The sequence below is a fragment of the Chrysemys picta genome, chromosome 2, assembly GCF_011386835.1.
Source record: "Chrysemys picta bellii isolate R12L10 chromosome 2, ASM1138683v2, whole genome shotgun sequence".
Classification (NCBI taxonomy): Eukaryota; Metazoa; Chordata; order Testudines; family Emydidae; genus Chrysemys; species Chrysemys picta.
Genome location: NC_088792.1, coordinates 70,795,568 through 70,822,753, shown reverse-complemented (window position 1 = coordinate 70,822,753; position 27,186 = coordinate 70,795,568). Strand labels below are relative to the sequence as shown.

The 27,186-nt window shown below is 42.5% G+C and overlaps 1 protein-coding gene across 2 annotated transcripts in view; it reads right to left on the bottom strand.

The window, feature by feature from the left end:
• Nucleotides 1-22,625: 22,625 nt before the first annotated feature.
• KCNH8 (potassium voltage-gated channel subfamily H member 8) overlaps nucleotides 22,626-27,186 on the bottom strand; it is a 356,652-nt gene continuing 352,091 nt past the window's right edge. For both annotated transcript variants that reach the window (XM_008170570.3, XM_065583465.1), the window contains one exon: nucleotides 22,626-24,576. In XM_008170570.3, the coding sequence (XP_008168792.2) occupies nucleotides 23,869-24,576 (708 nt within the window). In that variant the 3' untranslated portion in view covers nucleotides 22,626-23,868. The remainder of the gene's footprint in view (nucleotides 24,577-27,186) is intronic.

Below are 27,186 nucleotides of genomic sequence, written 5' to 3'. Positions count from 1 at the left end.
CTGGGGGGCAACATAAAATCTCTCATGCCAGGGAGCACAAATATGATACCAAGGGACTTCCCAGAGTGCAAAGTTTCCCCTAATGGGAACACCTCTGAAAGTCATAACTAAATTTAAAAGCAACTTGGGACAGGAGCCCTTAGCTTAGAGTCAGAAATTCTTAAGGAAAATCCACCCAGTTTCCTTGTCACAGTCAAAAATGTACAGCAGTTATTTTGGAGGATAGGAGCCTTCCTCTGGGATTTTTTTTCTTTTCCTCTATTGGGTGCATTTTAGAGAAGCTGACGTAGAATCTTTGTTTCTAACCAACAACTTGAAATTCTGAGCACAGCAGCCAATCAGAGCACAGGGACTGCCATGTTCACTATATAGGTTATTGATCAATAACCTATACAGCGATTATGCAAATCACATCCACTACCTCAGCATGGCAGCGCGTTAATGTGGCTTGTGTGGTTGAGGCGCAGCGCTGGCAGAGAGCTCTCCCAGCGCTCTAAAAAACCCACCTTCACGAGGGGCGTAGCTCCCAGCACTAGTGCACTGTCTACACTGGCACTTTACAGCACTGAAACTTGCTGCGCTCTGGGGTGTGTTTTTCACACCCCTGAGTGAGAAAGTTGCAGCGCTGTAAATTGCCAGTATAGACAAGCCCTAAGTTGTATTCCTCTAGTTTGTTTATGAGAAGGTCATGTGAGACAGTATCAAAAGCCTTACTAAATTCAAGATATACCACGTCTACCACTTCCCCCCATCCGCAAGGCTTGTTACCCTATCAAAAAAGCTATTAGGTTGGTTTGACACGATTGTCCTTGACAAATCTATGCTGACTGTTACTTATCACCTTATCTTCTAGGTGTTTGCAAATTGATTGCTTAATTATTTGCTCCATTATCTTTCCTGATACTGACGTTAGGCTGACTGGTCTGTAATTCCCTTGGTTTTCCTTATTTCCCTTTTTATAGATGGGCACTATATTTGCCTTTTTCCAGTCCTCTGGAATCTCTCCTGTCTTCGGTGACTTTTAGAAGATAATTGTTAATAGCTCAGATATCTTCTCTATTAGGTCCTCGAGTATTCTAGGATGTATTTCATCAGGCCCTGGTGACTTGAAGACATCCAACTTGTCTAAGTAATTTTTAACTTGTTCTTTCCCCCATTTTAACCTCTAACTGTACATCATCCCTGTACTCTGAAACGATTGTTTCAGTGTAACTTACAAATATTTGTATTGAGATTTTTGGCCATAGTACAGTGTGACAGATCAGTCATTTTCAACCTGTGGTCTGTGGACCCCTACGGGTCCGCAGACTATGTCTAAGATTTCCAAAGGGGTCATCACTTCCATTCGAAACTTTTTAGGGGTCTGCAAATGAAAAATGGTTGAAAACCACTGTGATGGATGTAATCAGACCAGGGAGCCTGGCTCATAGAGGAGAATGGGGACTTCAGGTAACTAAACTAATGAGTTTAGTTATCAACTCTGATGAGAGACTGTGGCAGAATTTCCAACTCTTAATATTTTGCTTTTGGGTGTGGAGGTTTCTCGCAGAAAAACTCATTTTCCGCACAAAGCAGACGCTTTTCATATGCACGTGTTAGTCTCTAACCCCGTTTCCCCCCCGAAAAAGATTGAGAGAAATTTTTCATGTAGCCCTGTTGACTTTGCTTTAATGTCCAGGTATCTTTTTGAGTATGCTGGCTACTTTAATAGGAGCTAACAATCACAAATGTAAATAGGGGACAGTCTTAAAAATCCCCTCTGCCTTGCTGGAAAGAAGTGTTACTTCTTTATGAGAACTCAATCTTGTTCAGTGGAACTCACCCTGCAATGCAGGACATCAGGAATTTTAAGTGTCCAAGAATGTGGCTGGATTTCATGTTAAAATAACTCCCTTCTTCATAGAGTAGTGTGTAAATTGCATTGGGGAGATTTAGGGTTGAAAGCTGGTATAACTTATATTGCTACTATGGGGCTGCCTAAGGAAGAATGTGGCTCCTTTATATCAAATAAAAATCCTACACTCTGATGGTTCAGGCCTCCTGGGGGAATTACATCTGATGACACAAGTACTGTATACATTGGGAAAAAAACCAAACAACTGCAAAACTTAAATATATGCTCCTATCCTCTGGCCACAGTACTTCAGAAATCAAATATGAGGAGATATCAAAGAAAAACTGCTCATGCCTGTAGACAGAAACATGAAGCTGCTAATAGGATCCCAAAACATTAGAAGTCTACCTAGAAACGTTCCGTGAGCATAGATAGGCCCATCAGCACTGGCAGAGTGTTGACTTTGTGCATGGAGGAATGAGGTAAGATTCATCACAGAGCTGTAATTGGTAGCACTCTGAGGACTAAGAGTGAGGCAAAAAGTCCTTCTATTTTAGTTAGAACTGACAGAAGGGTCAATTTCTCTCCATAGGCTACTGGTTGCCATTTCTTTTGAAAAAGCTGTGGATTGACCTAGAGATCACTTTTGTGAGAGAGAAATGCATCCTCCATGTTGGAGAGGAAACTGAACAGGAAAGAAATATGCATTTTATTCAGACTGAAGTCACTTGCAAATTTAATTTGTTCCGAATCTTTGAACATCTGTTTAATTGAGCGCACAGAGTGAAACCCCTCTGTCCATAGGAAGAAAAGGATTTAAATAAACTCCCTTTTATAAGGGATCAAATGGATGTATAAATGCTAAGGAAGATTTCCTGTCTTACACTAGTGTTAATTGAAAAGGTCATTACCAGGAAAACGCCAAAAGGCATTTAAAGAATATTTTAATAGAAATCAAGCAACCTGAGTAAGGTCCTATATATTCATCTGGGAACTTATATGGCACACATCATCATAGTATTAGAACATTTCTGTTTGTCTCAGGATTTTGCCCAGTATTCTTATGGTAAATCATGTTATCTGACAGGTTTCAGAGTGGTAGCCGTGTTAGTCTGTATCTGCAAAAACAACGAGGAGTCTTTGTGGCACTTTAGAGACTAACAAATTTATTTGAGCATAAGCTTTTGTGGTCTAGAACCCACTTCATCAGACGCATGGAGTGGAAAATACAGGAGCAGGTATAAATACATGAAAAGATGTAATTTGCCTTACCAAGTGTGAGGTCAGTGTAACGAGACAATTCAATTGACAGCAGGATATCAAGGGAGGAAAAATAACTTTTGAAGTGGTAATGAGAGTGGCCCATTTCAGACAGTTGACAAGAAGGTGTGAGTAACAGTAGGGGGAAATTAGTTTGGGGGAAATTAGATTTAGGTTTTGCAATGACCCAACCGCTCCCAGTCTTTATTCAGGCCTAGTCTGATGGTGTCCAGTTTGCAAATTAATTCCAGTTCTGCAGTTTCATGATGGAGTCTGTTTTTGAAGTTTTTTTGTTGAAGAATTGCCACTTTCAGATCTGTTATTGAGTGACTAGGGAGATTGAAGTGTTCTCTTACTGGTTTTTGAATGTTATGATTCCTGATGTCAGATTTGTGTCCATTTATTCTTTTGCATAGAGACTAGAATTAATTTGTAAACTGGACACCATCAGATTAGGCCTGAATAAAGACTGGGGGTGGTTGAGTCATTACAAAACCTAAACCTAATTTCCCCAAAACTAATTTCCCCCTACTGTTACTCACACCTTCTTGTCAACTGTCTGAAATGGGCCACTCTCATTACCACTTCAAAAATTATTTTTCCTCCCTTGGTATCCTGCTGTCAATTGAATTGTCTCGTTAGACTGACCTCACACTTGGTAAGGCAAATCACATCTTTTCCTGTATTTTCCACTCCATGCATCTGATGAAGTGGGTTCTAGCCCACGAAAGCTTATGCCCAATAAATTTATTAGTGTCTATGGTGCCACAAAGACTCCTCGTTCATGTTATCTGAAAGATTTGGATGTAGAGGTCTCTTATTGGGTTATTGGTATACAACATTTAGGCCCCCAGTTCCAGAGCAGACATTGAGCCCCATTGCTGTTTTACTCATGAAAAAGTAGTGTACTGATGCCTCTCCCATGTGACTATGTCAATTCAACTCATTCCTGATACCCATGCTAGCTTAATCATGGGCCTTCCTTGCAGAAGTGCAGGCAGAAGCTAGGATGGGACCACCAACCTTATCTATCTATAAGCCAGGGCCTGTGTTAACTTTGCTAAGGTATCCATGTGGACTGCTAATAGATGATTTAGTTCCATTCCTAGCCTGCCCCAAACAATGTGGGCCTAAACCTTTCTCCTGCATGGATCTGTAGTAGGGTGGAATATAGCAACAGAGACCACTGATCTCTTCTTCCTTCATGGGGCAGGGGAGATCTGGGAGATGGTGTGAATACGTTGATGGCAGAGAATAAAAACAAAAGGGTGAATTTTAAGACAGGTAGAAAACAACAAAATGAAACTCAGTTTAGAAAAATGCAAGCTAGCCTATCTGGGGGGAAAATAATCTGAAATACAGCTGTACGGTGGGGGGTGGAACATGACAGGTGGGATTTTCAATAGCAAAATTGATCAGTGGATGGAAGTTTCTGAAGAAAGATTAAAAGTTTAACATGTACAGCTGGACATAATTCTGCAAATCTGTAAGGCTGCAAACATAAGGAAGAGAATTTATGTACGTTGTCCCAAATTGTTGTAAATGGGAATTGGCTGAAATTAAATCAAGAAAATATAGGCTGCATTGTGGAAAAAGAATCTTGACAGTGAGCTGTATTAGGCTGTGGAATAATCCCTGGGGAAGTGATAGAAGTGCCATTGTGTGGGGAATTCAAATGTAAGCCAAACAGCTAGGAAATAATCTACTGTTGGATTCAATCCTGGGTTCCTCACTTCCTATGGAAAGCTTGTAATATTGAAGCCAAAGGTTTTACTTCAATGGGAGCAGGATTCAGCTCTAAAAAAGCGAAGAGGTCTTTAATTTGTATTATATATAATGGAAAGCAACTAAATCCAGGAGGAACGTGTAAAAGGTAAATTTTAAGGATCATTTTATTATTCATGGAGATCTCTCGAATCCCTTATAATCGCTACAGGATAACATATAGCTTCTTAATGCATCCCTGTAGTTCCTCTGCCCTTGCATAACTCTGTCTCAGGAGGTGGTGATTTTTCAGCCTCCCTTGGTATCTTAACTGCAGCTAGTCTTTTATTATTTTAAAATTTTCTCCTGTTAACTCTTTGCAATGAATCACTGTGCACTACTTTGATCTGATTTCTGCTGTTCTGTGGGCCTGATCATTTATTAATAAGGGTAATAAACTCAAATACACTGGCTTTTCATTATCACTGTTTGCAGAACATGTTGTTTTGGGCTAGCTTGCACTTGTGTCATAAATCAGGTCTCTGGAAAACATTTAGTATGAATAAAGTGAATAATAAAACCAGTGTTTGTTTGGCATCAATTTAAAAACTAATATATTTACACTCTCTTTGCGGGTCAACACCACCAATGTTTGGCTGAGGTTCTGAACAGGATAATGAAAATGATTTATCTCACTTTTGGGCCATCTATTTTAAGCTGATGTTACTTACATGGCAGTATTTGCAAAAAGCGGAGATAAAGGCTTTTTTTCCATAGTGTCAGCCTTTATAAGTAACCAGGGTCTGTTCTGAGCTACATAATATCTTGAGTGCACAATGTGAGAGCAGATTTGTTTTGGTATTAAAAATTAATATTTCACCCAGGGAAGTTTAAGCGAGGCAGTGTCACCATTTATCTGGAGAACCCCATTAATACTATAATTCTTGCAAAAGGTGGCTGCCTGTGTGGAACTCCAATTTGGGACAGCATGTCCAAAAAATAAATTGCTTCTCTTCCAGTTTGCAAAAGCCCACAAAGGAACAATTTTTCAGGAAACTTCTTTTCAAACTGAATCTAGGCCGCTCTGAGTAAGCAAAATGCTTTTATAAAGCCAGTTCCTTGTTATTGTGTCATGCTACTTATATTTCACAGTTGCTACTGCCATCCAAAAACGTTTAACAATTTAATGCTGAGAAGTGAGGAATCCTAACTGCACAAGTACAGTGGACCATATGCGCACCTGGTTTTGCTAATCTATAAAGCAGGTGGACATTGTCTCTGGTAATGAAAAGTGCACCTGGGAAGAGACGGCAGTGGCACAAAGCTGCTCCAATCTTTATTTGCCAGGGATGGAAGAGTTGTAATGGTAAGAGGCCGGTGCCACTCATACTGATGGTTGTTGAGCAGTGGTTCTCAAAGTTTTGTACTGGTGACCCTTTTCACTAGCAAGCCTCTGAGTGTGACCCCACTCCCCCATAAATTAAAAACACTGTTATATATTTAACACCATTATAAATGCTGGAGACAAAGCAGGGTTTTGGGTGGAGGCTTACAGCTTGCGACCCACCATGTAATAACCTCGTGACCCCCTATGAGAAGTCCCGACCCCCAGTTTGAGAACCCCTGTTGTTGAGGGTAGGAATATGCTGATTCATTGCTTTGACTTCAGCAACTCTTCTGAAGCTCCTGGTAGATTTAAAATTAGTACTCCCCTTCTGCTGTGGAAAGCCCAAGTGAGGGTAGTGGTAGGGAGCAGGTACTGCAGTCTGACAGGTACCATACTTGGTGTCACACTGTCTGGAATGGCAAATAAATGTGGGTGCCAACCTTAGGGAAGACTGTCAGGAAATAGGGCACAAATCCCAAATTGGTTATATGTTCTATAATTAGATTTCACTAACCAAGTAATAAGTGTGAACTCCACAAGCACCGTAACAGCCTTACCATGGAGTCACAGACAATCCCTTTGGGCAGTCCAGTCTGTCTTATCTCCCCAGGCAAGCCTGTCTCTGTGATAGATGGTCCCTTATACCAAAAATCACAATAGTATTCAGGTTTCAGAGGGGGTGCGGTGCTAGTCTGTATCAGCAAAAACAATGAGGAGTCCTTGTGGCACTTTAGACACTAACAAATTTATTTGGACATAAGCTTTCATGGGCTATAACCCACTTCCTCAGATGCATCGAGTGGGGAAAAAAGTAGGCAGGCATAAATATACAGCAAATGAAAAGATGCGAGTTGCCTTACCAAGCTGGGGGTCAGTACTAATGAGGCCAATTCAATTAGGGTGGATGTGGCCCATTCCCAACAGTTGACAAGAAGGGGTGAGTCTCAACAGAGAGAAAATATTTTTTTGTAATGACCCAGCCACTCACAATCTTTATTCAGGCCTAATTTGACGGTGTCAAATTTGCAAATTAATTCCAGTTCTGCAGTTTCTCGTTGAAGTCTGTTTTTGAAGGTTTTTTTGTTGAAGAATGGCCACTTTTAAGTCTGTTATTGAGTGTCCAGGGAGACTGAAGTGCTCTCCTACTGATTTTTGAATGTTACCATTCTTGATTTTGGATTTGTCTATTTATTCTTTTGCGTAGAGACTGTCCAGTTTGGCCAATGTACATAGCAGAGGGGCATTGCTGGCACATGATGGCATATATCACATTGGTAGATGTGCAGGTGAACGACCCCTGATGGTGTGGCTGATGTGGTTAGGTCCTATGATGGTGTCCCTTGCATAAATATGCGGACAGAGTTGGCAACGGGGTTTGTTGCAGGGATTGGTTCCTGGGTTAGTGCTTCTGTTGTGTGGTGTGCAGTTGCTGGGGAGTATTTGCTTCAGGTTGGGGGGCTGTCTGTAAGCGAGGACTGGCCTGTCTCCCAGGGTCTGTGAGAGTGAGGGATCATCCTTCACGATAGTTTGTAGATCCTTGATGATGCGCTGGAGAGGTTTTAGTTGGGGGCTGTAGGTGATGGCTAGTGACGTTCTGTTACTTTCTTTATTGGTCCTGTCCTGTAGTAGGTGAATTCTGGGTACTCTTCTGGCTCTGTCAATCTGTTTCTTCACTTCCCCAGGTGGGTATTGTAGTTTTAAGAACGCTTGATAGAGATTTTGTAGGTGTTTGTCTCTATCTGAGGGATTGGAGCAAATGCAGTTGTATCTTAGAGCTGGGCTGTAGACATGTGGATCATGTGATGTGGTCTGGATGAAAGCTGGAGGCATGTAGATAAGTATAGCGGTCAGTATGGACAGACGTCAGGAGAATTTCCTGGACAGACGTCAGGAGATGCTTCTACGGCCACAATGTTCTGAAGATTCAGAGCAGGCGCAGCAGGGACAGAAGGATTGTGAGGAGGTTTGGCAGCATGTGACCTCCAGAAGGAGAAAGAGGAGCGTCCATGCACCAGCAATGGAGATACAGGTGAGCAATCATTTCCATGTTCTCTCTACAGGTACTAATGCGGAGAGTGGACTAGATGACCCATCTGAGGGAAGGGAGCAGAAGGAGACTCCACCGATTGGAAGGCAAAAGATGCACTGTCCTAGGGATGGGGGTTCCACGACCACCACTCCCAAGAGGAGGAGGAGGGTGGTGGTGGTCGGGGACTCCCTCCTCAGGGGGACTGAGTCACCTATCTGCCGCCCCGACCGGGAAAACCGAGAGGTCTGCTGCTTGCCAGGAGCTAGGATACACGATGTGACGGAGAGACTGCCGAGACTCATCAAGCCCTCGGATCGCTACCCCTTCCTGCTTCTCCACGTGGGCACCAATGATACTGCCAAGAATGACCTTGAGCGGATCACTGCAGACTACGTGGCTCTGGGAAGAAGGAAAAAGGAGTTTGAGGCGCAAGTGGTGTTCTCATCCATCCTCCCTGTGCAAGGAAAAGGCCAGGGTAGAGACCGTCGAATCGTGGAAGTCAACGAATGGCTACGCAGGTGGTGTCGGAGAGAAGGCTTTGGATTCTTCGACCATGGGATGGTGTTCCAAGAAGAAGGAGTGCTAGGCAGAGATGGGCTCCACCTAACGAAGAGAGGGAAGAGCATCTTCGCCAGCAGGCTGGCTAACCTAGTGAGGAGGGCTTTAAACTAGGTTCACCGGGGGAAGGAGACCAAAGCCCTGAGGTAAGTGGGGAAATGGGATCCTGGGAGGAAGCACAAGCAGGAGAGCGCAAGAGGGGAGGACTCCTGTCTCATGCTGAGAAAGAGGGACGATCAATGAGTTATCTTAAGTGCCTATACACAAATGCAAGAAGCCTGGGAAACAAGCAGGGAGAACTGGAAGTCCTGGCACAGTCAGGGAACTATGATGTGATTGGAATAACAGAGACTTGGTGGGATAACTCACATGACTGGAGTACTGTCATGGATGGATATAAACTATTCAGGAAGGACAGGCAGGGCAGAAAAGGTGGGGGAGTTGCGTTGCATGTAAGAGAGGAGTATGACTGCTCAGAGCTCCGGTATGAAACTGCAGAAAAACCTGAGAGTCTCTGGATAAAGTTGAGAAGTGTGAGCAACAAGGGTGATGTCGTGGTTGGAGTCTGCTATAGACCACCAGACCAGGGGGATGAGGTGGACGAGGCTTTCTTCTGGCAACTAGCAGAAGTTGCTAGATCGCAGGCCCTGGTTCTCATGGGAGACTTTAATCACCCTGATATCTGCTGGGAGAGCAATACAGCGGTGCACAGGCAATCCAGGAAATTTTTGGATAGTGTAGGGGACAATTTCCTGGTGCAAGTGCTGGAGGAACCAACTAGGGGCAAAGCTTTTCTTGACCTGCTACTCACAAACAGGGAAGAACTAGTAGGGGAAGCAAAAGTGGATGGGAACCTGGGCAGCAGTGACCATGAGATGGTCGAGTTCAGGATCCTGACACAAGGAAGAAAGGAGAGCAGCAGAATACGGACCCTGGACTTCAGAAAAGCAGACTTTGACTCCCTCAGGGAACAGATGGGCAGGATCCCCTGGGAGAAAAACATGAAGGGCAAAGGGGTCCAGGAGAGCTGGCTGTATTTTAAAGAATCCTTATTGAGGTTGCAGGAACAAACCATCCCGATGTGTAGAAAGAATAGTAAATATGGCAGGCGACCAGCTTGGCTAAACAGTGAAATCCTTGCTGATCTTAAACGCAAAAAAGAAGCTTACAAGAAGTGGAAGATTGGACAAATGACCAGGGAGGAGTATAAAAATATTGCTCAGGCGTGCAGGAGTGAAATCAGGAAGGCCAAATCACACTTGGAGTTGCAGTTAGCAAGAGATGTTAAGAGTAACAAGAAGGGTTTCTTCAGGTATGTTAGCAACAAGAAGAAAATCAAGGAAAGTGTGGGCCCCTTACTGAATGAGGGAGGCAACCTAGTGACCGAGGATGTGGAAAAAGCTAATGTACTCAATGATTTTTTTGCCTCTGTCTTCACGCACAAGGTCAGCTCCCAGATTGCTGCACTGGGCAGTACAGCATGGGGAGAAGGTGACCAGCCCTCTGTGGAGAAAGAAGTGGTTCGGGACTATTTAGAAAAACTGGACGTGCACAAGTCCATGGGGCCGGATGCGCTGCATCCGAGGGTGCTAAAGGAGTTGGCGGGTGAGATTGCAGAGCCATTAGCCATTATTTTTGAAAACTCATGGCGATCAGGGGAGGTCCCAGATGACTGGAAAAAGGCTAATGTAGTGCCCATCTTTAAAAAAGGGAAGAAGGAGGATCCGGGGAACTACAGGCCAGTCAGCCTCACCTCAGTCCCTGGAAAAATCATGGAGCAGGTCCTCAAGGAATCAATTATGAAACATTTAGAGGAGAGGAAAGTGATCAGGAACAGTCAGCATGGATTCACGAAGGGGAAGTCGTGCCTGACTAACCTAATTGCCTTCTATGATGAGATAACTGGCTCTGTGGATGAGGGGAAAGCAGTGGATGTGTTATTCCTTGACTTTAGCAAAGCTTTTGATACGGTCTCCCACAGTATTCTTGCCGCCAAGTTAAAGAAGTATGGGCTGGATGAATGGACTGTAAGGTGGATAGAAAGCTGGCTAGATCGTCGGGCTCAACGGGTAGTGATCAATGGCTCCATGTCTAGTTGGCAGCCGGTTTCAAGCGGAGTGCCCCAAGGGTCGGTCCTGGGGCCGGTTTTGTTTAATATCTTTATTAATGATCTGGAGGATGGTGTGGACTGCACTCTCAGCAAGTTTGCAGATGACACTAAACTAGGAGGCGTGGTAGATACACTAGAGGGTAGGGATCGGATACAGAGGGACCTAGACAAATTAGAGGATTGGGCCGAAAAAAACCTGATGAGGTTCAACAAGGACAAGTGCAGAGTCCTGCACTTAGGACGGAAGAATCCCATGCACTGCTACAGACTAGGGACTGAATGGCTAGGTAGCAGTTCTGCAGAAATGGACCTAGGGGTCACAGTGGACGAGAAGCTGGATATGAGTCAACAGTGTGCTCTTGTTGCCAAGAAGGCTAACGGCATTTTGGGCTGTATAAGTAGGGGCATTGCCAGCAGATGGAGGGACGTGATCGTTCCCCTTTATTCGACATTGGTGAGGCCTCATCTGGAATACTGTGTCCAGTTTTGGGCCCCACACTACAAGAAGGATGTGGAAAAATTGGAAAGAGTCCAGCGGAGGGCAACAAAAATGATTAGGGGGCTGGAGCACATGACTTATGAGGAGAGGCTGAGGGAACTGGGATTGTTTAGTCTCCAGAAGAGAAGAATGAGGGGGGATTTGATAGCAGCCTTCAACTACCTGAAGGGGGGTTCCAAAGAGGATGGAGCTCGGCTGTTCTCAGTGGTGGCAGATGACAGAACAAGGAGCAATGGTCTCAAGTTGCAGTGGGGGAGGTCCAGGTTGGATATCAGGAAAAACTATTTCACTAGGAGGGTGGTGAAACACTGGAATGCGTTACCTAGGGAGGTGGTGGAGTCTCCTTCCTTGGAGGTTTTTAAGGCCCGGCTTGACAAAGCCCTGGCTGGGATGATTTAGCTGCGAATTGGTCCTGCTTTGAGCAGGGGGTTGGACTAGATGACCTCTTGAGGTCCCTTCCAACTCTGATATTCTATGATTCAGTAGGTTTCCGGTATAGGGTAGCGTTTATGTGACCATCGCTTATTTGCACTGTAGTGTCCAGGAAGTGGATCTCTTGTGTGGATTGTTCCAGGCTGAGGTTGATGGTGGGGTGGAAATTGTTGAAATCCTGGTGGAATTCCTCAAGGGCCTTCTTCCCATGGGTCCAGATGATGAAGACGTCATAAATGTAGTGCAAGTAGAGTAGGGGCGGTAGGGGATGAGACTGAGGAAGCGTTGTTCTAAGTCAGCCATAAAAATGTTGCCATACTGTGGGGCCATGCGGGTACCCATAGCAGTGCAGCTGACTTGAAGTTATAAGTCGTCCCCAAATCTGAAATAGTTGTGGGTGAGGACAAAGTCACAAAGCTGAGCCACCAGGTTTGCCGTGACATTATTGGGGATACTGTTCCTGATGGCTTGTAGTCCATCTTTGTGTGGAATGTTGGTGTAGAGGGCTTCTACATCCATAGTGGCTAGGATGGTGTTTTCTGGAAGATCACTAATGGATTGTAGTTTCCTCAGGAAGTCAGTGGTGTCTCAAAGATAGCTGGGAGTGCTGGTAGCATAGGGCCTGAGGAGAGAGTCCACATAGCCAGACAGTCCTGCTGCCAGGGTGCCAATGCCTGAGATGATGGGGTGTTCAGGATTTCCAGGTTTGTGGATCTTGGAGAGCAGATAGAATACCCCTGGTCAGGGCTCTAGGGGTGTGTCTGTGTAGATTTGTTCCTGTGCTTCTTCAGGGAGTTTCTTGAGCAGATGGTGCAGTTTCCTTTGGTACCCTTCAGTGGGATCAGAGGATCATGGCCTGTAGAATATGGTGTCAGAGAGTTGCCTAGCAGCCTCTCGTTCATACTCCGACCTATTCGTGATGTCTACAGCACCTCCTTTGTCAGCCTTTCTGATTATAATGTCAGAGTTGTTTCTTTAGGCTGTGGATGGCGTTGTGTTCTGCACGGCTGAGGTTATGGGGCAAGTGATGCTGTTTTTCCACAATTTCAGCATTTGCACGTCGACAGAGGCACTCTATGTAGAAGTCCAGTCTGTTGTTTCAACCATCAGGAGGAGTCCATTCAGAATACTTCTTCTTGTAGCATTGGTAGGAAGGTTTCTGTGGGTTAGTGTGGTGTTCAGTGATGTGGTGGAAATATTCCTTGAGTCGGAGATGGCAAAAGTAGGATTCCAGGTCACTGCAGAACTGTATCATGTTCGTGGGGGTGGTGGGGCAGAAGGAGGGGCCCCAAGATAGGACAGACTCTTCTGCCAGACTAAGAGTATAGCTGGATAGATTAACAATATTGTTGGGCAAGTTAAGGGTACCACAGTTGTGGCCCCTTGTGGCATGTAATAGTTTAGATAGTTTAGTGTCCTTTTTCCTCTGTAGAGATGCAAAGTGTGTGTTGTAAATGGCTTGTCTAGTTTTTGTAAAGTCCAGCCACGAGGAAGTTTGTGTGGAAGGTTGTTTTTTTTATGAGAGTCTCCAGGTTACTCCCAGTTGCAAAGGGCCAGTTACTTACCCCCAAGTCAGTTGCAACCTAGCTATCAAACCAAAGACAACACCTATAGCTAATTCTATGATAAACTAACTAAAGATTTATTCACCGGGCAAAAGAAATGAGTTATTTCCAGGTAACATAGACACACAAAAGATATCAGAAACTTCTATAATAAGCAAATTCCATATGTCCTTTAGGGCTAACCCCGGCAAAACAGCTGGGGGGCTTTTGCTTATGCTCAGTGATTCTTGTTCCTTTAGAGTCCAGGCAGCAAAAAGAACCAAGTTTCTCCTTGTCGGGGATTTTTAGCCCCTTCTTCCCAGAGCCCAGGGTCTTGTGCAGGCTACTCCTCATGGAGGGGGAGAGGAATGCAGTGAACACAGTTTTTTAAGGATTCACAATGGCACATTCAGTTTCCAAGGCCGCCTTGTTGGGCTGGACCTAACCCCTTTTGGAGGAAGCCAGCATTGCATTAGAGACGGCTTCTTTCCTGTTTGATGAGTTATGCAGTTACAGAGGTTTAAAATGCAAACATTTGCTATTGCTTTATAACATGGGGTACAGCTAAGTGAGTGTAATACATGCAGCATCCTAAGGTCTAAACAACAAACACATCCCTACAACTCTAATATTTAGCTTAACAATACTAACATACAGGTGAGCCAGACTGGTTTCCAGCTATGCATTTGTTAGTGTTCAGTGAGGCCTGGGGCCTTGGCATTACTAGCTGGCTCCTGGTCTGTCAGCATCACACTTGGATGTTCCCACCCTCCTCCAAACACCATATACACACTTACTGTATGTAGCCCAGGCTTACCCCTGCATTCGGCTTTATGGGTAAATCAGTTAACAAAGGCAGAACCAAAACCTCCTCCTGAGCTTTCTTCCCAACCTTAACTATTCGTAGGGTTTCTGTGCCGAACCCTCCCGTTTTCCAATCCCTAGTTTCCTCTGCCTCAGAGAGATGTGCCGGTCTCTTTTACACACTGGTTGTATCTAACCAGAGCCACCTGGCAGCATTAACGAGCAGTAATTATTCTGCAACTTTATGTCCTCCTGCAAGATTTCTAGTTCCAGTTCTGCTTGTCTCCCTTTCTACAGCTTTCTGCATGTGGCATTAGAGTAGATCAGGTGAGCGTTTCCCTCCCGATGCAGGAGCAAACTTTTGAAATGCTGTGGGTTTTTTTTTTAAAGCCAGTAGAAGAGATCATTCATACAGAGTTAAGGTTCAAACTATTAATAATAGCCTCCAGCCTTGAAAGAGCAATGAACATAGAAAATTTATTTAATAGACTGCACAGTTTTGAGGAAGCCAGTTGATAAAAATCTTAGCAGCGCATCACTGACTTGTATGTACAGCAACCATGCTCTGGCCATGACGTTACCAGACATGACAGTCCAAAACAAAGTCTGTTGATGCTTCTGTGACTTCAGCTCTTGTAGTCTGCCTGTGTATGTTTCACATTCTGGAAACACACATACTGTATGCTGGGTATTAACATGAAAGGACTTGGTTCCTAGAAAACTAAACTGATTATTTTAATAAAGCAACTATTTAACATTCAAGCCATGTCATGCAGAGTGTCTTCCTGATGTCCCTTTGAGGTTCCATTCAGGTTGCTACAGTGTACATGTAAGTTCTTCACCCAGCCTTCAACTACAGACACACAGGGTGGGCCCCAGTCTCCTTTTTGGTTACTCCATTGCAATGGATTTACTGCTGAAAGTGAAAGCTCATTCCAGTTTCTTCCAGCTACATTAACGTTAGTGGCAAATAAAATCGTCTCACAACCAGGCTGTGTTAGAGGCCTGGAAGGGTTTTTTGGGTTTTTTCAGTCTTTTAATTTTTTTTAAAAAGTTGCTGGTATAATAAAAGTTTAATTTTTAACTAGAACACACATGTTTCCAAGTGCCAGCTCCCTCTTTCTGGTTCAAGCCTGGTCCTGGAGTCTCTGTGCGGCTAGCTGGGGCAGGACAGCGGGCGTGGGAGAAGACCAAGAGGAGGGGATGGATGTGGGCTACTTTTATTTAATAGGAACCAGAGGCTATGGAGCACCCTTTAAAGTGTGTGTGTGGGATAGATTTGCCCCACACCTGACCTCTCTTCCCCTTAAGTGCCCCCATCAGCAGGCTGAACCCTGTGGCCAGGAACTCCTATATTTATCCCCCTCCAAAGCTGAGTAAATGGCATTGCGACCTGGTGCGTGGGGGCATGTTGCTACTCAGGTTTGGCTAGGCCAAAAAGTGTCTGAGCCGTGGCTTAGGTGTCCCTCCCCGCCCCTGCGACTCCATGGCCTGTGGGAGCCACCCAGGCCTCTCCTTTCTGTGCCACCGGCGTGGAGCAGTGGCAGTTGCAGCAGTTCGATACATAGAGTGCACAGCACATTTCAAGTGCTAATAAATGCCTAGCCTCTGCCTAGAAGAGGCTGCCCAAGTCATGCTGCTGCCAAGCCCGACCGTGGCAACGTTAGGTACCATTGTGCAGGTTTGTGTGTTTCTTCTGAAGGCGGCAATTCATTGGGTCTCTGCAGGTGGTGCGCAGGCCTGCCTAACATTCAACATGCAGCTGTGATGAGCCGCCTAGGCAGGCCCTTCAGAGAGTCCCACTTTCATACAGTATCTTGAAAAGGTTAATTAATAGGCACGCTTCCAGGCATCTATCAGGCACCTGTTTTCAGCCATAGACAGTCGCTGAACAGGTGCTGCTGCTACAGGCTGTGCAGGCATTGCCGTGCTGAGCAGGGATAATCTTCCTGTATGGTTCGCTTACAAATAACCTATTTTGCACAATGGACACAGTTGGACTAGGTCGATATTAATGGCTGAGATTCATTTTCTGTCTCTAGAACGCTGTTCCTTGCCTCAGCTGCACTTCTGGACACCTTCTGGCAAGTAGGTCATATTGCTGCGTAAAGCAGAAAATCAGCCTGCTGCGAGGTCCATAGACCATGCCAGATGTTTGTTTCACCTGAATTTTGAAACAATTTCCTAACTGCAGCCAGTGCCAGCCGTCCTGCTGAGCTGAGAAATAGCTCGCTCACCCGTACAAAGAGACCCAATCGAATAAAGCTGCCAACTGTGAAGCCACATGCTCCACTTTATCAAAAGGCCTGTTGGTCACTCCACAGTTGCAAATCTTAGGCCCAGAATTTTAAAAGCTAGGCACCCAGTTGGCTTTAATTTTAACCAGCATGGTATGGTAGCGTGAGAATCCAACAATGCTAAGCAGAGGCACTGTGGGCTAGTGGGCTCGAGCACTGGACGGGAAGTCAAGGGCACTATTTCTGCCTCTGCCACTGACTGCTGTGTGACCCTGGGCAAGTCACTTCACCTCTCTGTACCTCCCTTCTTCCTCCCACTGTGTCTTGTCTCGTTTGACTGAAAGCACTTTGGGCCAGGGACTGTTTCTTATGATGCATTTGTACAGCACCTAACACAGTGAGGCAATGGCCTCTGTTGGGGCCTTCAGGCATTACAGTAATGCAAATAACTAACCTAGGGCCCAGATGATGCCATTCATTTCTAAGCACAACTCCCTGTTGAAGTGAGTGATGAGTTATGCTTAACAAAGAAGGTATGTTATGGCCCTGGGGTAGGGCAATATTCTTTTAAATTCATACATTTCATTTTTACTGAAAATGAAACATGCCCGGGTCTTGTGATTGCAGCCTGTGTGTGTGTGTGTGTGTGTGTGTGTGTGTGTGTGTGTGTGTGTGTGTACGTGTACACGCACATGCGCTCTTATGATCTGTTTTTACACTTCCTTCAGTCAGAAAAGTGATCAATATGTTTACCTAAATAATCAATGGTTGCAGCCCAGTTAGTTTCTTTTCTTGGTGGCTGCTCTGCAAGTGGGTGGCTTACATCTCGCCTTTTTTTTAATAACCTTGGTAATTTTTCTTTTACACAAGAATTATTGGGGAGTTTGTAATAAATCGAAGCCTACTGTGCAAAGGCTTTGGAATAGGAAACCAGATGCTCTAGCATTTGGCACGATGAAGCTGTCAAACTGGAATTCCTTAGGTCTTATTCTACCTATAGCAGGGGTGGACAAACTATGGCCCAGGGGCCGCATCCAGTCCTTCAGATGTTTTAATCTGGCCCCGAGCTCCCACCAGGAACGGGGTCCGGGACTTGCCCCAGTCTGGCGCTTCAGCCAGGGAGCAGGGTCAGGGGCTTGCCCCGCTCTGTGCGTGCAGTGGCTCCGCGCGGCTCCCAGAAGCAGTGGCATTCCTTCCGATTGAAACCAGTCTTCTGTTTTAAATAATCAGACTGGCCTGTAGGGATACTGGGAAGGCTCCTGGAAGATCCCTGGCCAACCTAAGCACAGGTTAAAGTTACCAAAATAAAATCCTCTTGTGCTGTTAATGAGTGGCCTGTGCCTAGGGTTGCCAACTTTCTAGGATTGTCCTGCAGTCTCCAGGAATTACGTCCATGTAAACCTGGCAACCCTATGCCCTTGAAACTGACAGGCTCTCCCCTCTGCTTGGAGCTCCCTTGCAGCCATCTCTGTGTCTTTGAAGCAGAAAGCTGCTGCCCTCTTTCAGTGGTGTTCGCACTACTGAGTGGTGCTGTCATTGCTTCCTGTGAGGCCACAGTAGTGGGACAGAGGACTCACCTGAGCTGAAGGACGTAGGAGGAGGGCAGCCACCAGCCTTAGAGATGGGTGAAATTGTTTTGGACAAAACTTTCTTTTGCTGAAAAATGCAGATTCAGGTGAAGCAAAACTTCTGGGATTTGCCAAATTGTTTCAGTTGGAAAAACAATCTCACACATTCCAAAACAACCAAAACATTGTGTCCTGACATTTTCAAAACCAAATGTTTTGGTTTCTTTTTTAATTCAAAATGACTGTGTTTGTAAATCTGCTTCAATTTTATTTAAAAAGCATTCAGCTTAAACTAAATGAAACAGTTTGTTTTGGGTTGAATAAAACATTTTGTTTAGTCGAAAACATGCCCCCCGGATTGGAGAGCAACCTGAAACATCTGGTCCTGGTGCAGCTCTAACCAGAAGCCACACCTCTTTGTTAGCAAACAAGGCTGGTTGGAGGGCTGTCTGGTAGACAGAATGCAAGCCAACTGTGAAGGAAAGCCTTCAACAAAGTTAGGGTGACCAGATGTCCCGATTTTTGGGTCTTTTTCTTATATAGGTTCCTATTACCCACCACCCCGTCCCGATTTTTCACATTTGCTGTCTGGTCACCCTAAACAAAGTACAGAGGAAGTCAAAGTAATTGAGGGCAGGGGAGAATGATTTTTGTTTTAGGATTTTTTTAAATGATTTTTGCTTTGGTGGGATTAGACTGATTTTTTTGTTTGCGGATTGTTCGCTTAATTTGGGAGTGATCCTTTGTTTTCGGGGCACTTGCTTCTTAGGGGAGATATCAATTAGGAGGGATTCTTTGATTTGTTTGGGGTAGATCATTTCCTGTGTTGGGGGACTTTGTTTGAGAAGGCGGAGTTGATATTTTTGTTTGAGAGGGAAAACTGAGTTTAACGTGAGTGTGACCATAGCTGCTGCAGTCAGTGATCTCTACTATGTGAGGTTCTCTCCGCACGGCAGAAAAAGAGAAAAAAATATGCAGTAAACGACTGGTGTTTTAAGATAAGGTGGCAGAAAAAAAATTTAAATCTTTGGCAAAAATGGAGCAAATGCCATCCCCTGAACTCCATAACATAGAAGGAGATGGGTGAACCAACTGCACATATTTGTTTTTGGAAGCAAATGGTATTGAAGAGAACCTGTAGAAGGTGAATCCTGCACACTCCTACATGGTAGGGCTAGAGGATTGAAGATCTACAGTACATTCCACTAAAAATATGCACAGGACAAACTGCTAGACAAAGACATTTAAAATGTCAATACATTGATCCAGCCAAGAATGTCACTCAGGAAAGACACTTTTTTTTTTTAAACAAGGAACAACTGAGACAATTGACTAGTATGTTACAGACATGCCTAATAAAATTAAATCTTGTGCACAGTTAACAAATGGACTAATTAGAGGCCAAATTATTTGTGGCAGTTAAGTGATAGCCAGGCCAAAACAAGGGTATTGCAAGAAATGGAGTTGGGCTTTGCAAATATCAATGGGTATTTGCAGGGCTAGTGAAAACTGTTTGCTTAATTAATATGTTAATAACTAGTGAAACAACATAAGTGCATCTCTTTAAAAATGCATACTAAGGCTTGAAGATAGAATGCAATGGTGAACAAATGGCAAAGACCAGATTTGTTTGGAATAAATGTGGCAAGAACCCAATATAATGCATAGGTGACCTGTAAAAGGGCTGCTTTAAGAGACCCATGGTTTATCTCCTGGACCTTGCTATATGACATAGGATTATAAACTTTGGCCTATCACATGACTAGGGTCCGTATCCACTTTCTTCAGTGGTGACTGTTACAGAGAGAATTGTTTAAATTAACAGACTTGGGGAAAACAGGAAAATATGTCTGATTTAAATGAGTGAGGAAGAATGATGGGAGAGTGTGAGGGGATGTGTGAGACAGGAAAAAGGGTAATACGAGAATGACTGAAGGGCAGAACACAAGAAGCTGAATAATAGTGAGGGAAGAATTATTGTATTGTATAGAAAAATAAGAGTATGGGGAAGTCACTAAAAGAGATGAAAACAACAAGCATAAAAAGTGTAAGAAAAAAATGAAGTGAGGGGAAGAGAGAATGAAGAACAAACATAAGACAAAATAGATTTGAATTATTTTATTTTTGTAAAGTTTAGTGCAAAAAAAAGTTACAATAAACTGCTGAAGTTGGAAGAGAAAATTTAGGAACACTAGCACTGAAATCCATCTTGAGCACCTAATAGGGTTGCCAATTTTGGTTGGCTGTATTCCTGGAGATTTCATCACATGACATAATCTTTAATAAAGATTAATCTTTAATTCCTGGAGACTCCAGGCCAATCTTGAAGGGTTGGCAACCCTAGATTAGGAGAGCATTTGGCTATTACAGTGACAGGTGCTTTAGAAGGGTGTTTAATAGTAATAAATGCCTAGGGTGACCCTGTCCATAGAACTACTCCATTTGTGCTAACAGTACCTGGCAGCTAGGACTCCTGCTCCATTCCAAAAGGTTTGGCCCATCAGATTTGGCCATGTCCAATATTTTCACATTTTAACCCCTATTTTGTTTTGTCTTTGGTGGGACAATGTCTCAATTCCAAACATTTCCAGAATAAACCCTGCTTGATATGCAAGTCTTTTCTTGCTTTTTTTTAATAATACAAATTTCAATCACTGTATAAGTGACATCACGCTTGAAACACCCTTCTAATTACACTTTTCTATTTCCCTAGGTTAGTCTCACACTGGAATTATTTCTGGTTACTTATCATGCACCAAATGGTCCATCCTCTAGCCTTTCCCTGGGGGCATTATCCCCACCAGTTCAACACTGCTCTTTGCTGTCTAGGTCATGCTAAAACAAGTTCTTTGGTATTATTATCAGGATAATGGAACTAGTGGTTCTCAATCTTCATTAGACCATGACCCGCTTCTGACAACAAAAATTACATAACCCTCACCCTCCATGCCGGGCTGTAACTGTAGCCCGAGAGCTTCAGCCTCAGGCAGTGAGGCAGTAGCCTGAGCGAGGATGCTCCAAGTGGTGGGGCTGAAGTCAAAACCCAAGCCCAAGCCCCACCACCCACAGCTCAAGCCCTTGGGCTTTGGCTTCAGCCTGGCGGTGGGGCTCAGGCTTCAGCCCTGGGCCCTAGCAAGTCTAATGCCAGCCCTGGTTTGAGAACTAATGTTTGTCAGCTTTGTTTGTGATACATTTTACATCTTCAGAAACAAAGAGTAGCTTGTGACAGATCTGCTGAGTTTCATTTGCTTTCAGTTGTTGCACTTGCATTCCCTTATCTTGCTGGAGTCCAATGCACAGTAGTGAAACCCTGCTAATTATGCAGAACTCCTCGACTTTGCATTCTACAGTGTGTGTGTGTGTGTATATATATATATATATCTACACACTTATAAAATGAAAGAGGCAAGACTGTCTTGAATCTGTAATTGGACTCAGGTGATGTTGATAGGAACTGCGAAGGCAGTGTATCTGTGCTGTGAATCAGTGACTGGGGTACAGGATAAATGGAACTTTTCAAATACTGGACAAACTATTGTAGAAATGAAATGTGCCTATTTTGAACAGTGGGTCTAGTGCTCCGTTCTCCTTATGCAGCATGAAGGGGAACAAAAGAGTGAAGAATTAAGATGTGGGGCAGCTATGTTGCGAGCTCCTAAGTCAGTGATAGCTGCTCTGTGTGAACAGTGTATTCTAAGGACTCTGCTACAAATCATATGTATGGCTGGCTGTAGGGAGCTGGGGGATGGGGTGAATTAAAGTAGTAGCAAATTTCTACTGATGTTAAGGCTGATCTAAATAGCACTGGCCCATGCTACTATCAGTCTGTTGTGGGACTGCGGTCTTAAAATCTCTCCCCTTTCCTTCCTCTGCATAAAAGCCTTAAAGAATTTTTGAAGTAAGTTATATTTCTATGGGCATTGTCAAAGAATGGGATAATCTAGTCCCACAAAATGCTGTAGACATACATTATTATATATTCTACCAATTACCTTATTCTCTCTCTCTCTCTCTCTCTCTCTCTCTCTCTCTCTCTCTCTATCTAATCTGTTCTACATGTAGCTCATTTCATGCTTGCTTCTGTATTTAACTTCAAATTAACCCAATATTTCAATAGAAAAAACTACTTAGAAACAATCATGTTAAAGGTCTGACACTGACAAAAGTCAAGCCGTTCAAAATTAAATGCTGACTCTTTGTTCTGAATTTACACCAGCGAGATTAATAATGTGGAATGATGTGAGTTAAACACAGAGTATCAGGGTGAAGTTGTGCTCCCTAGCGCATCAAAACCTTAACACTGGACTCAGGCCTGAGGTTCTTACTCAAATAAAACTCCCAGTGAAATCAAAATTGTGATTAAACGTGAAGTCAATGGGAGTTTCATCTTGATAAGGATTGCTGGATTTGATGCATTATTTTTTAAAAATAATTTCACAGTATTTTTTCCTTATTTAAAAATAATCTAAGGTTATAAAGGATGTATAATTACGTAGATTTGCTATGAACATGTACTTATGGTATATACTATTCATCTTAAAATTTCATATAAAAATCTCCATGAAAAGTAGTTGCTATGCATGCACAGTCACTATTCAAAGTGTTAATATATTGAGCATTAAAAAAATATTGTTTGAAAATACCAAAAGCAATTAAACAATTTTATGGACAAAATCACTTGCCAAATTTAATTTTTTCTAAAGATCAAAGCTATTTTTAGGTATACAAGTACAAACCAATAGATAAATATAACAGTTCAAGATTATTATTCACTCCTTCTTTTCTTGCTGATTAAAATAGCCTAAATATTTTTTTAAATTTGTTTAAAAAATATTGCTCTTAATTTACAATTCTACCTGCCAATTTTCAGTTCTCATTGAATTTTGTTGGCCAAAAGGTATTAACCCCCTGAAAATAGAGATTATATTGAAGCGCTGAACCAGTTTTAACAATAGAGGTGATAATACAATGCTATAAGACAAAACTAGGGCACTGAATATCATTAGCATAGCACAGTTCACAGGTTAAAATACTAATATCTGACTTGACATTCCAGGTTTTTATTTTTTTAAATAAAATATTACCTTTTATTTTTATTCCTCCAGCATGGATACATTCATTGCAAACAGCATGCAGATAAAGGGGGATCCAGTTTTAAACTACATAGTCTTAACAATAAATAGTTTGATCTACTACATGATGATAGTGCATTTCTTGTTAAAACTGCAAGCTTTTACAAAATGAAAAGAAATCCTTATTCTTCTTATAAATATTTTAAATAGTTCCAGGTACAGATTTCATACCAAGTATATAAAAATAGTATTTGTTGATAAATAAAGAGGTTTCATTTACATGACAAATACCATGCGACTACTAACCACTCTCTACCAATTCTATTTGGTTGATTGTCTAGGAGATGACATGCAGCGATAATTGCCCCATTGCCTTCACGGAACTGACAAATAAACCAGCAGGAGCCATGATCACCTGAAGCAAACAGTGCCACGGATATTGTTTGAGAACAACAATCAGGCACTCAGGAAAAGCCTTTGCTTCAAGCAACAAAAACCTCCGATGACAGTTCTTTTGTCCTAGACTTCCAGCTGCTCTGACCCTCAGGGTCTTTTGGACTATCACAAAAGTCTGCCAAACAGACCATAAGTTATATCTGTGTATACAAAATGCTTTTCAACATGCTTCTAGAATCTAGAAATTGTTTCCTACTGTATGAACTGGTTATATCTTATCATATCCACTTGCTTTCTAAAAATCTGATTTTTTCATGTTAGCAAGTCTCCATGATGACCAGAGAAAAGGCAATACAAAGCAGTCATGCAGTACTGGTTAAGTTTTAAACTGGCAGCTGTGGAACATGCTTTGAATACCACTTATTGGTCTATCGTTATACATTTATGGCTTGGTTATCTTTAATATCCATTGTGCTTGTCACAACATCTAGTGGGAAATCTTCAGAGGTTTGTGCAGAAACTGCTCCTGTTTTTCCTTCAAGGTCCCAAGATCCTGGCAAGTTCTCAAAGCTTAGTGAACTGACTGCTCCTGGGCTAAAGCTACTTTCCTCAGATCTGCTGGGGAGCACAAGGTGCAGTGAAGTCTCTGAGGAGGAGGATGCTGAGGAAGAAAGAGTTGCAGAAATAGACTGAAGAGGAGTCAAGGTAGTATCTGAATATGGAGAGGTGCATCTTAAAAACTGCAAATTATCCTTCTGATTTACCTGATAGCAGGAAGGTGAATATTCAAGGCCTGAAGTATAATAAAATTCACTGTCCATAGAATTTTGAACATGGGATTCAGTTCTTTGGGGACTGCTCCCTACAGAAGATGGATCCCTGTGCCAAATGTCAGGAGTCGTGTTACCATGGCAAAGTTGTGCTTTGGTGCAAGTAATATTCCCAGCTTGCATATGCATACAAGGTTGATGTGTAGTCCAAGTCATTCTAGGCTGTAAGCTTTCCAATGTAGGACTCACAGATGTGCCATGCACTGCACAGAACCCTGGAGGCTTCTGTGATGTCAATAAGTTTTCCAGAAGATGCATCACGTTCTTCATGTCCTTTCTTAATTGTGAGACCTCTTGAGTTAAAGTAGCGACCTGCCGAGGCAAGGCAAAAAAGTAAGTTAAAGTATATAGTATGTGTAGATAAATGGTTTACAAACACATCTGAAATACACTGTAATTTCCTTTTCTGGCTTGATGAAAGGCACTCTTTTATAAAGGTATCAGCCTAGTCTCATACAGTATCTTTGCTTAGAAAGAAATATCATTTAACTAAGCAGAGAAGTGATGTATTGGAAACAGTCCTTCCATTTTAGTTTGCATCTCCTTACGTTATACACATACATTTTATTATATGTATTGCTTACTTCCTTCACTAATACTGAAACATAAAAAGCAAATGTAACAGTGAGATCAGGTGAAAAATAGATCTAGCTTAAAATAGACAAACCCAATAAAAGCAGATTCTGGAATCTGTTCACACTGAAAACTCCAATTGCTTTTAAACAAGTTCCACATATAAAAATGGCTGCAGGTTCAAACCGGAGGCGGGGAGCGGAAATGATTTCTTGTGGCAACAATATCCTTCTAACAGCAAAGATTAAAACATTCCTGGTTACATTTTAAAAAAAAAGGAAGAGAAAAAGTCTGAAATATAAACATGAATGATATGGAAATATTAATACTGATGAAGGCTGCCGAGATGAATCCTTTTGAAAATGTATACAAAGATCTATGCAAGAAATGGTGTTACCTTCTTCATTTTAACTATAAAGAAATCCATGATCTAAATTTTAAGCAGTGACTAATGATTTTAAGTGTCAGTTATTTAGTTCCCAATTTCAGATGTCTTCAAGGTTCCTTGAGCTTTAGAAAGTGCTGAGTGCCTGGCTCTCCGAAAAGCAGATCTCTTCTTCAAGGTAGCTCAAATTGGTACCCAAAAAATAGAGGCACTGAAACGCCCTAGTCACTTCTAAAAAAATTAGGCCTGTCTCTAAGAATGCTCAGTAATGGCTTGCTATATATAACAGGCCTAGGTTTGCTATAGACTATACCCAAATTTGAGATAAAGGTTCAGGAAATTTAACAAATTATTTAATGAAGTTAAGCCTGAGTTACAAATTGGAATCCAAACTCCAAAACATGGGTTTAGTGTAGCTGCATGTTTCATTGGAAATGTTTGCACAGCTGTAGTCACAGCTTTTGTTTGGGAAATGTTGATGAAAAGGGGCCTTTGCCAGAGATGGCATTTGATGAGAGAGATTATTCTAGGGCATCACCAAGTGTTAATCATGTTTTCAATTTAATGTTTCTTTTCCGTTCATTAAGAGGTAATGCACCTTATTGAAGTTGTTGATAATAACAGATTAATATTACTTGAGAACATCTAATAGAAATATAGGGCACATCCATCCAAAACTCCCGTTGTGAGCAGAATCAGGCCTACAGGTTAATAAGCTTCTTTTGGCAAATATGGTGATGTTCGGAGGTAAAGACATTCATTAGGAAAATTAAAAGCTTAAGGCAAGCAATGAAAGGACCAATTCATGTTTTGTTAGTATTTTTTTAAGGGAAAGATTTTTAGGGAGTTAAAGCTAGGTCTTTATTTTTAATAATAAAGGGAAATGAACACGCTGAGGGGGAAAATATGAACTTGGCTTTGCCACCAGTGTCAGTTAATCAATCTATTTTATATCAGATTATTGTCATTATGCCTGTGGAAATAAACACACACAATTCATCAAAGTGATGTTAGTGGAAGTAATCTGTTGAAAGCAAGACATGACTGCACATTTCTTTTCAGAAGGATACACCCACCTGTCAAAAATAGAAAAGGATAATCTAGCTGTACTTGCTTTGCCCCAAACTAAAGAGACCATGAATTAGTTAGGTGACTTATGCAACTTAACTTTTTTATAACCAGAAATACAATCTTCACCATTGTGAAGACAGTTACAGGAAATCCATTGAAGAGGGCACTTCAGGCTGGCTTTGGCAGTATTAGGATCATCCACTGTACTTTTTCTACAGCTACAAGATGTAGGAGCATAGGAAATTTGGAAGGAAAGTACAAAGCATATTTAGGTTAAGTCCTTCCTCTGCATTTTATATTTTTTGTAGTGATCACATTTCCATTTTAAAAAGGGAGGCTCTTTGCTTTTATGATTCTGCTTGATGGGAAATAAGAACTGGTCAGAAGTAGAGGAGAGTCTAGTCTGACAGCTGTCAGATTTGTTAAATGAATGACCTAATTGTTTGTGTGTGTGTGTGTGTGTGTGTATATAGTTAATTAATAAGGTACTAGTAGCTAAAAGTCAAGGATATGTAGCCTAATTGAGTTTTGTACAACCAATAAAAAACTTGGCCTGCATTGCAAATGGCTTCTCTGGCAGCTTTACATCAACATATAACAAGGTTCAACAGAGAGTTGATAGGCTGCTCAGGTATAAAACAGATCTGCTTGAATTTCAGAGAGAATGTGAGGGATGAAAGCCCACAGGATATGTGGTAGAACTAGGTTAATGAATCAAATTCACCTGTGAAAAGAGCACCCATGAAAAGCCCCTTTGTGATGCAGACCTCCAAAGGATTGTCTGGGTTTTCTGTAGATCTGGAAGAAAGCAGCCCTTCAGTGGCTCCTGGACTTCTTTTGCAACCATGAGCTGGTACACAACCTGCTTCCAAATATGTGGGTATGGCAGGGAA